At 39.3% G+C, this 11,448-nt stretch overlaps 1 protein-coding gene across 1 annotated transcript in view; it reads left to right on the top strand.

Annotated features, from left to right (window-relative positions):
* The first annotated feature begins 30 nt into the window (after positions 1 to 30).
* LOC146466225 (dynein axonemal intermediate chain 4-like) overlaps positions 31 to 11,448 on the top strand; it is a 44,515-nt gene continuing 33,097 nt past the window's right edge. Inside the window, exon 1 of the mRNA XM_085127600.1 lies at positions 31 to 210. Within this exon, the coding sequence (XP_084983726.1) occupies positions 176 to 210 (35 nt within the window). The 5' untranslated portion in view covers positions 31 to 175. The remainder of the gene's footprint in view (positions 211 to 11,448) is intronic.

Here is an 11,448-nt window from a genome sequence, read left to right as displayed (position 1 = left end):
GAGTATGCTCATGAGTATATTTTTTCCCAGTCTCTTCCCGCCAAAAAGCATAGCAACGTTTACATCAAGACGAGTGAGAGGGATACACAATGTTGAAATAGGGAGAACTGAGAGCCTGGAATTATACCAAAAAGAATAAAAGTGCCACATAGTTAGATTTACAACTGTTGCAGCCATGAACAGGAGTGAAGCGAGGAAAAAACCCTCCATGTAAGTTCTGTAATTAGCTTTCTTTGTTGGTAAGCAAAGGTTGCAGCATTCAGCTGTCCATGCAATGTGCAGAAACGTTTTTAAGTTTACCTTTACAGTAAAATTAAGCTTAACCTTGAGCTATATTCTTCGTTGTGTACTTGAAAACAATACTTGATGAGTCCAAGATAAGCTAGCTAGCATTTTCGGCACAGTTTTGAAAGATATTATGCGGTTCTGGTTGAGTGAATGTTGTCAATGTTTACGGCGCCTTTCAATAGCATGCGACCTCAGAACTTTAAAACCCAACCAATGGTTTGTAGTAGATATTAGTTGTTACTGCTGTCAATCATGATAACAGTAATCGACACACTACAAAAGTACAGAAACTGAAAAAATGGATCAAAAGCAGCCAGTCACAGCCTATGAACGTGAACTTTAGATTCCATTGAACCAAACGTCTTTAGCTCTGACAAAGATGTTCTTCTGACTCCGTGGTGCCCAAGGAGCAATCATGTCATTCACCAATTTAGCACCATGGTTTTGTTTAATGCATCATAGGTTAGCATGAGGAAAAGCATGGGAACTGAAATGTCCTGTTCACTGACCACTGTGCCCAGGAACGGTTCCCAAGTAGTACCCTTGGAGGTAGTGCCCAGGCACAGTGCCAAGATTTTTCCTCAGGCACCAACAAAAAGCTCTGTTCGGACTAGTGCCTATGTGCGAGAAGAAGGCACAGGCACCTAGTCTGAACAGGGCCTTTGCTTTCCAAGAGCTCTGCTGTAGTCTGACTGACATTATTTAAAAATTTAATGGTTGGTCAAGTTGTTTGCACGCTATTGATAGGCATGATTGCTTTGGGCAATTTTTATTAAAAACGGTAGACACTACATAGAGCCTAGCATCAGTCCAGGGGGTGGTGGAAGGAAGGCTCTCAACACATAAGAGGTTCCACAGTAACTCTAATGGTGGTCCCTACTAAGTAGTACCAATCCACCGATTTCCCCCTCCCTAAAAGCTATGATGACAACCCCTGTCATCCTCCCATCCCCTTCCTCCGTCCTCCTAGGAGCCCCAGTACACTATGTGATAGTACTCTAATAAAGAGTCACTAGTGTTGTTTGAAATGTGAAAATAAGTCTTGTATGTTGGCAACAGTGATGTTACTTCAGTTCCTGACTTTGCACGACTTTGATACAGATAGAACAATAATATTGTATGTATGGTCACCTATGATTACGTTTAATTCAAATAATTTTGACTCTATCACAAAATGCATATTTAAAAAAATGTTTAGTAAATGATTCAAGTCACCACAAGTCTTGTCAGTTTCTCAGTTGTCAGAGCATCATTAGTTTGATTCTTGTCAGGCATTCAGTTTTTTCTTTGTCCTATGTGTTTAAAAAATGGAACAGTTTACTTCCTACATGAGTAAGCTTAAAATTGACCTCCCTCTTTCAGTTCGGCTATGCACTCATGGCAATTCGACCTTCAACATCTCCCTCCTCTTCTTAAAATTTCAAAATATAAAAGTCCTAACTACACTAAACTAAATACATGAACCAGTTTCTAAAATAGTATACATACTGTACCAAACCTTGTAACATTTGTTTTTGGGCAGGGGTATTTGATAATCAAATTTGGTGCTGGGGTAGGATATTTTCAAAAGTTCAAATATCATGATGTGCAGTTGCCCTAGGGGGGGGGGGGGGATGTTGAAGTTTCAAATTGATTGGCACAAAAACTAATCATGGCAAACCTTTCAAATCTAGCATCATCAAAAGTAGGGTATATGGGTCTGGTATTAGGACCAGGAGCTGGAGATTTCAGTTAGCTATTAATAATGAATTTGATACCTGGCTTCTAATACCTACCAAAAAAAATTACTAACACTCATGGGATTCTGAGAGTACCCACAATAGTAAATTTACCCAAGGGTACCATCAGTGGCTTTCTCACAGTCAACCTACATCACGAATGACCAAAAATGAACATTCAAATTCCATTTTGTAATGTCCATCTTATCCCCGGGGTGGGGGGGGGGGGGGTACTTGGGTTAAGTTTTGCTGGGTATGTGCCGCTGGCCTCTCAGAGCCCCTGCCCCATTATAGTCTATTTTGTGGCCAGTTATAGACCCCATCTTAGTCACTTTTTGGGAAAATGTAATTTTTGCGATCCCAACCAAGTCACTTTCTATTTATGCATCTACTTTCAAGAACGGAATGTAATGCGAGGTGATTGTTACATTTAATAAACTGCAACAACTTTCTGAACTTTTTAACCGAGACCATTTTGAATCCCTACTTAATAGAATTTTCTCACCCCAAAAATCCGAAAATGTGCGACCCCATTCTAGTAACTCTATTGAAAATGCGACCCCATTCTAGTCAATCCAGTCGTGAAAATGCGACCCCATCCAGCGGCACATCCCCATTAGCCTCTTATAAGGAAGTAACCCCCTTGGGATCTTATCTGGCATTTGAATGGAATCTTGACCATTTCTTTGGAAATCGTTTCTGAAAAAGACTCATTTGACTAAAAAAAAAGATTAAAATACTCTGGAAACAATAATTATAATTAACAGCTGTCAATTTGTTTCTGGAGTGTCAAAATACTTCTGGAGCACAGAGTATTAAACTTACATGACACTGTTTTACGCTTATTAACCGTATTATTCGTGTCACACCAGCATAATAAGCGTATCAAGGGGTGTTCTACGGTTATTATGCTTGAAAGTTGCCACTTTACGGTTATTATACGCGCATTTTACGATTATTATCCGTATGAAGTGAACCTTTCAGCTTATTATTCGTACCTGTTCCAACATTTATCGAGAGGAATATTTCTGATCTTCGGCCGCCATTACGGAGAAAAATGTTGAGGGCCAGGACATCGAAGCTGCTGAACTTTTCTTTAAAAAAAGAACCCTTTTGAAGTAATTTTACCTGCAGCATTTCATTAAGCCTTTCAAAAGCGAACAGTTTGCCGAGAACGGGTTATTTTTTTCAAGAGCTTTATAATCGCAACGATCGATGCGAAGAAGCCAGCCATGTCACCGAGTTCGGAATTCGTTTGCTTATAAACCGTCGCTCCTTTCCGCATTCGCAAAAAAGACATTGGCATTCGCTGTCCCGCAAAAGTAAATCAAGAATCGGGTATTTTACAATTTTATGTGATTATTTTTCTACGTCTTGTAATGCGACAAATCTGAAAAGGGATCAGCCATTTCGTACAGTGAAATAAACAACTCCGCAAGAAGCGATTCAATTCGAAATCATGAACAGGTCTGCAAAATGTCCCCGCTGAGTATCTGCAATATCTTTGAAAGTACGGAAATGAGAAATGCATACGACTTGGAAAAAGTGGTTTCCTTTGTAATGAATGGGTTTTCGCTGAAATGGTTTTTCATAGAAGAATCAAAAAACGCCAACAGCTAAGCTTATGTAAATGATTATGCGGGAGACTTGAAAGCTAATTTTATAAGCAAGAAATTCCAAAGGAAAACTGCCTTGCTTCTGACAGAAACGAGTCTGCTTTGATTTAATATTTTAAAGCCTGTAGGGCTGTAATAATAGACGCCAGAATTGTATTAAAGAATTTGATTTTTCATTCACGCGCGTAGCCGAAGAGAAATATCTACCGCCGAAGACGAAAACAGACCGCACTGCACGTTAATTTTTAAACTGACAGAAACTGGTATTCCCAGTTTATTAACCTTAAAGGATTACATTCTATCAATTCTCTTGATAACAAATATAGATAGTCAGTTCTGACTAACGTACAAATTTAATACCATAACAAATTCTCTTTTCAAACGACAATTTTACTTCTGCAAAACAACAAAGTTGGAGCGAATTAAAGCGGCGGCGTTAAACCCGCGAGCTAAGTTAGTGCCAAACTGTTTATACTGATACAAAGCGAGTTCGAAGCGCAAAAACGCCACTCCAAAGAAAGGGGGATATTTTCATTCATCGGAAATGAACAAACACAAGGGAAACCCTTTACACTAGTTGAATGCAGCTTGTAAATTTCAAGTTCGTGGCCGGCAAATGGAAATCCAACATGTGCAGCCATGAGTTCCAAAGTATAAAAGAGTGCGGCTCTCGGCTCGCAGCACATTCGCATGCAGTTTCAAAAATAGATAATTCGATTGTTTCATAGAGTGAAATGGTAAACGATATCTAAAGGTTTTTTTCCAGTCGTTCCTTAACAGAGAATTTTTTTTACCAAAAAGTGTTCTTTTCCTTTATGCAAACAAAGTTTTCCATAAACGGGAGGAAACTAACACGGTAGGCGAAGAGAAAAAATGTTTATGGGCATAAAAACGTCCGTAAGTTTTATCAGATCTTTTACAAGTCTCATTTTTGTCAGCGGTGAAAATAAGGACTGGGTTCTTTAAAACTGAAAATATATAATTTAACCCCACAAGATTGTCAATCTTCTTTTCTTAGAAATCCGTCGCCAGGATCAGATACGAGACTGAGCAATTAATACACTGAGATGGAATATTAAAGCCTGAAATAGCGCAGCTGAAGGACCTCGGTTTTTATATTTGAAGGAAAATGTAACTTTATGGAATGGTTAATCAAGACATTTTCAGCCTGAATACAAATTCACGAGAAATTCATTCATGCTGCTTGTAATTTTTTGGCAAAGCTTAAGAGTGTTACTTTCTGTTTTTCATTTTTATAGGGCGCGTAGAACTGAAAACGTACACCGTCACCACGTGTTTATTTCGCTCTAAATTAACCGGACAAACCACAACTTTGAATGTGATCTAAAAAAGCTGCATCAACTTCAACATGTGTTTTCAGAAATATCATTCAGACACAGTATAAAACAAATAGTCTTGGATTGAAACCAATGACGACATGTAGATTTGAACAGACGCGCAATCGATTTCGTTTGATCGATATGCTGAGCAGAAAACGAATTAGAGTAAATGCGACCTAAACAAAATTTCTAACGGCTCAGCAAAAGAAACTGAGTGATTGAAAAAACTCAAACAGCTTTTACTCCTTAGTATACATTAGTCTTTACAAAATTGGAAAAGAGCTCACCTCTACAGTTTGATGCCCAAATTTCTCTGTTATCAGCAGGTTGTGTCCACAGAAAAAAATTAAAACTCTCAAAACTATACGGTTTCAGCTTGCTTTGCAGTCCTTGACATTTAAAGCCCTGATTTTTTGAAAGTGTTCGGCTACCGTCAGTGTATTACTGTATTGAGATGAAGCCAGACACTTTTCGCCGTCGCTTGACGATTGTTGGAAACAGATCTGCAGATAGACTGTTTTAAATCCATGTCGATGTTAGATTTTTGTATCCTGATGCTAAACAACGAAAAGATTTCCCTCGCTGGCTTCGGTGAGATCACTCAAAAAATGTAGTAAACACGTGCAGTCCTTCCACTCCGCGAGAACGGCACTGGAGGTTTTTTCTCGTTGTGTTCCAGCTACCCCATGCACTGAAAATGTCAAGAGCAGATCGGTAATATCAACTGTTTCTTCTTCGTTCAAAACAATCTTCGGAAAGCATTCTTACCATAGTTTTTTTTCATACCGTCGATTGCATCTACCCGTGAACGCACGCGCCAAAAACATGTTTTCACGTGACGTCAAACGTCTGAGTTTCAGGTGTCAAACTTTGAAGTTTTCCCGCCCAAATGTGAAGTTTTACTTCTCGACACTGATCAGTGCCACTGCTCAAAGGGAAGATGTTTTCAATCAACAAGAAAGGACGAAATTGTCAGAAAGGCGTCCCACTTTCAAGCAATTTACGTAATCAAGTGAAAGAACTTGCGCAGGGTTATTCTTTTTCAGAAGTTGGGAGGAGATTACGCATCAGCAAGGGTGCAGTTTCAAAAATCGTTAAGCCGTACATCTTGACTGGAAGCACGGCTCCCAAACAGTCGAATCACGTTCGAACAGTTCCTAGGTGTACTTTCCAAGACTCTATTCTGTTGGAGACCATGGTGCAAGCAAGTGGTTCGTCCTCTCTTAAATAACCCTTTAACTCCTGTCGTGTTTCCATAGGTTTTGCAGAAATTGAAAATTTTCTTCCAAGACCGTTAAAATTCATCAAACTGCGCAGTAGGTAAATGATAGTGTTGGCTTCCAAAATTAACTGCATATTAAACTGGAATGATTAAACAAATGTTTTCCGACGTAAAATAATATGGTTACCTATTAATCATTTGCCGAAAAACACACTTAAACGCAAAAATAGCTAAAATTCACGGCATGTTGATGAAGACCTTTGGCATTGTCCTTGAGTTACGCATCTGTCGCTTCTCAAACGCATATATGAATTGACAAAGACACAAAAATCAACAAAAAGCTTTTCCAACAAAACATTTTATTGAAATAAACAGCGTGCAAACACGCATGTAAAATTTGAAGACGCTCCGTGTTTGTACAAAGCGATCACTCGCAGTAAATTCGGGCGCGTTTGCGATGAAAATTACCGAAGTTACAGAATTCTGGTTCAAATCATCACTTTAACTATTTGCAGAAAGCAAATCAACATTGGAAAACATCATTTACCATGTTGTTGCCATTATCCTGGTCTTGTAAAGTCCGTTTGAAGCCCAAGGTTTGATTTTGATTTTGAGCTGTATAATTTTCGGTGGCGGTGTGGAAATTGCGCTCGCTGTTGCGCAAAACCATTGCTTCGTAATTCACCAGCATATATCAAAAACTCTTCATCCACGTCTCTGAGAAGGTCCTCGATACTTTTTCGGCTCTCCATATCAGTGAAGAGATTTTCGCTGATTTCTTGACCACGCTGACAGTGAACGGTCAAGAGAACAGAGTGAACCACACATTTGGGCGAGAAAACTTCAAAGTTTGACACCTGAAACTCAGACGTTTGACGTCACGTGAAAACATGTTTTTGGCGCGTGCGTTCACGGGTAGATGCAATCGACGGTAGCACGCCACAGGAATAACACAAGAATGCGCTGCGATAAATTTTCTTAAATCTCCACCACTGTCATTCACCACTACACGACCCACTGCACTGTCTTTGATTCGGCGTGACATCTGCGCGTCCACTGTGACCAATTACAGAGCTTGCTGTCAAAATGTGTCAGTCAAAAAGTTTCGAACAACATTTGCGCGCCAATTCACGCCAATGTATAAACCAATCACATCATTCACAGAGAACACCACTAAAGTTTTGACAGTCAAAATAGCGCGGTGTGGTTTCGCGATAAAATTTGCAGTCGTGGCTTGTATTGCGATTTCTGCTGGTTTGGGTTTCAGATATATACCACTTTTAACCTGAATTTCAAGGCTTCCTACCTGCCTTGGGTGTTAGTTTCAAAGGTTTCGGTGCGCTTCGCGTGGTCTTTTTCTCCGTTGGTTTTGGTGTTTCAGTACGGGAAGGGCGCCGCAAACAGTTTGCTGGCCGGACTTGCTTGCCTTCCCAGCTCGGTTCCAGTTTAATAGCCGACAAATGACCCATCTACACGGCCTATGCAATGGTGTCGAGTATGTTCACCATAGTATCTCTTATTTCTTTTGCGGCTTCGTGTGAACCCCCCATTATCAGAATTTCCCACCAAACTGAGGAATCAGCCAGGAACCATTACATCAAGGGGCCTGTTTCGCAAATGTGTAGCGTAAAAAGAGACCCAACCCAGCGTCTCGCATACGTTACAGTTCAGTGCTCGAAACCTGACCGCATTTATTCTACACGATAGGAGACGCTACTAAAATGAACCTTGCGAATTCAACTTGTGTTCGACTGAATGAGATACCAAACTTACAGTTACGCTTATTAAATGTAGTGTAAACTGTGCAGCGTGTTAATCGTCCGTTCAACGAAATCAGATACGAAACTTACCGTTACGCTTATCAAACGTAGTGTAAACTGTGCAGCGTCTTCAACGTCTGCTCGACTAAATCAGATACGAAACTTACAGTTACGCTTATTAAACGTAGTGTAAACTGTGCAGCGTGTTTATCGTCTGTTCTACTGAATCAATTACAAAACTTACAGTTACGCTTATTAAACGTAGTGTAAACTGTGTAGCGTGTTTATCGTCTGTGCGACTAAATCCGATACAAAACTTACAGTTACGCTTCCTAAACGAAGTGTAAACTGTGCAGCGTGTTTATCGTCTGTTCGACTGAATGAGATACCAAACTTATAGTTACGCTTATTAAACGTATTGTAAACTGTGCAGCGTGTTTATCGTCTGTTTGACTGAATCAGATACGAAACTTACAGTTACGCTTATTAAACGTACTGTAAACTATGCAGCGTGTTTGTCGTCTGTTCGACTGAATGAGATACGAAACTTACAGTTACGCGTATTAAACGAAGTGTAAACTGTGCAGCGTGTTTATCGTCTGTTCGACTAAATCAGATACGAAAAGGTTACAAATACGCTTATGAAACATAGTGTAAACTGTGCAGCATGTTTCTCGTCTGTTCCACTGAATAAAATACCAAACTTACAGTTACGCTTACTAAACGTAGTGTAAACTGTGCAGCGCGGTGTTTATCGTCTGTTCGACTGAATCAGATACGAAACTGACAGTTACGCTTATTAAACGAAGTGTAAACTGTGCAGCGTGTTTATCGTCTGTTCGACTGAATGAGATACGAAACTTACAGTTACACTTATTAAACGTAGTGTAAACTGTGCAGCGTGTTTATCGTCTGTTCGACTGAATGAGATATCAAACTTACAGTTACACTTATTAAACGAAGTATAAACTGTGCAGCGTGTTTATCGTCTGTTTGACTGAATGAGATACGAAACTTACAGTTACGCTTATTAAACGTAGTGTAAACTGTGCAGGGTGTTTATCGTCTGTTCGACTGAATCAGATACGAAACTTACAGTTACGCTTATTAAACGAAGTATAAACTATGCAGCGTGTTTATGGTCTGTTCGACTGAATCAGATACCAAACTTACAGTTACGCTTATTAAACGAAGTGTGAACTGTGCAGCGTGTTTATCGCCTGTTCGACTGAATCAGATACCAAAGTTACAGTTACGCTTATTAAACGTAGTGTAAACTATGCAGCGTGTTTATCGTCTGTTCGACTGAATGAGATATCAAACTTACAGTTACGCTTATTAAACGAAGTGTGAACTGTGCAGCGTGTTTATCGCCTGTTCGACTGAATCAGATACCAAACTTACAGTTACGCTTATTAAACGTAGTGTAAACTATGCAGCGTGTTTATCGCCTGTTCGACTGAATGAGATACCAAACTGACAGTTACGCTTATTAAAAGTAGTGTAAACTGTGCAGCGTGTTTATCGTCTGTTCAACTGAATCAGATACAAAACTTACAGTTACGCTTATTAAACGTAGTGTAAACTATGCAGCGTGTTTATCGTCTGTTCGACTGAATCAGATACAAAAGTTACAGTTACGCTTATTAAACGTAGTGTAAACTGTGAAGCGTGTTTATCGTCTGTTCAACTGAATCAGATACCAAACTTACAGTTACACTTATTAAACGTAGTGTAAACTATACAGCGTTTTTATCGTCTGTTCGACTAAATGAGATATCAAACTTACAGTTACGCTTATTAAACGTAGTGTAAACTATGCAGCATGTTTATCGTCTGTTCGACTGAATCAGATACCAAACTTACAGTTACGCTTATTAAACGTACTGTAAACTATGCAGCGTGTTTATCGTCTGTCTGACTGAATCAGACACCAAACTTACAGTTACGCTTATTAAACGTAGTGTAAACTATGCAGCGTGTTTATCGTCTGTTCAACTGAATCAGATACCAAACTTACAGTTACGCTTATTAAACGTAGTGTAAACTATGCAGCGTGTTTATCGTCTGTTCAACTGAATCAGATACCAAACTTACAGTTACGCTTATAAACGTAGTGTAACCTATGCAGCGTCTTTATCGTCTGTTCGACTGAATGAGACATCAGTCAAACTTACAGTTACGCTTATTAAACGTAGTGTAAACTATGCCGCGTGTTTATCGTCTGTTCAACTGAATCAGATACCAAACTTACAGTTACGCTTATTAAACGTAGTGTAAACTGTGCAGCGTGTTTATCGTCTGTCTGACTGAATCAGACACAAAACTTACAGTTACGCTTATTAAACGAAGTGTAAACTATGCAGCGTGTTTATCGTCTGTTCGACTGAATCAAATACCAAACTTACAGTTACGCTTATTAAACGAAGTGTGAACTATGCAGCGTGTTTATCGTCTGTTCAACTGAATCAGATACCAAACTTACAGTTACGCTTATTAAATGTAGTGTAAACTATGCAGCGTGTTTATCATCTCTTCGACTGAATGAGATATCAAACTTACAGTTAAGCTTATTAAACGTACGGTAAACTATGCAGCGTGTTTATCGTCTGTTCGACTGAATCAGATACGAAACTTACCGTTACGCTTATCAAACGTAGTGTAAACTGTGCAGCGTCTTCAACGTCTGCTCGACTAAATCAGATACGAAACTTACAGTTACGCTTATTAAACGTAGTGTAAACTGTGCAGCGTGTTTATCGTCTGTTCTACTGAATGAATTACAAAACTTACAGTTACGCTTATTAAACGTAGTGTAAACTGTGTAGCGTGTTTATCGTCTGTGCGACCAAATCCGATACGAAACTTACAGTTACGCTTCCTAAACGAAGTGTAAACTGTGCAGCGTGTTTATCGTCTGTTCGACTGAATGAGATACCAAACTTATAGTTACGCTTATTAAACGTATTGTAAACTGTGCAGCGTGTTTATCGTCTGTTTGACTGAATCAGATACGAAACTTACAGTTACGCTTATTAAACGTACTGTAAACTATGCAGCGTGTTTGTCGTCTGTTCGACTGAATGAGATACGAAACTTACAGTTACGCGTATTAAACGAAGTGTAAACTGTGCAGCGTGTTTATCGTCTGTTCGACTAAATCAGATACGAAAAAGTTACAAATACGCTTATGAAACGTAGTGTAAACTGTGCAGCATGTTTCTCGTCAGGTCCACTGAATAAAATACCAAACTTACAGTTACGCTTACTAAACGTAGTGTAAACTGTGCAGCGCGGTGTTTATCGTCTGTTCGACTGAATCAGATACGAAACTGACAGTTACGCTTATTAAACGAAGTGTAAACTGTGCAGCGTGTTTATCGTCTGTTCGACTGAATGAGATACGAAACTTACAGTTACACTTATTTAACGTAGTGTAAACTGTGCAGCGTGTTTATCGTCTGTTCAACTGAATCAGATACCAAACTTACAGTTACGCTTATT

The sequence above is a fragment of the Pavona decussata genome, unplaced genomic scaffold (genome assembly GCF_977016875.1).
Source record: "Pavona decussata unplaced genomic scaffold, jaPavDecu1.1 SCAFFOLD_149, whole genome shotgun sequence".
NCBI lineage: Eukaryota > Metazoa > Cnidaria > Anthozoa > Scleractinia > Agariciidae > Pavona > Pavona decussata.
This window is presented reverse-complemented; position numbering and strand designations above follow the sequence as displayed.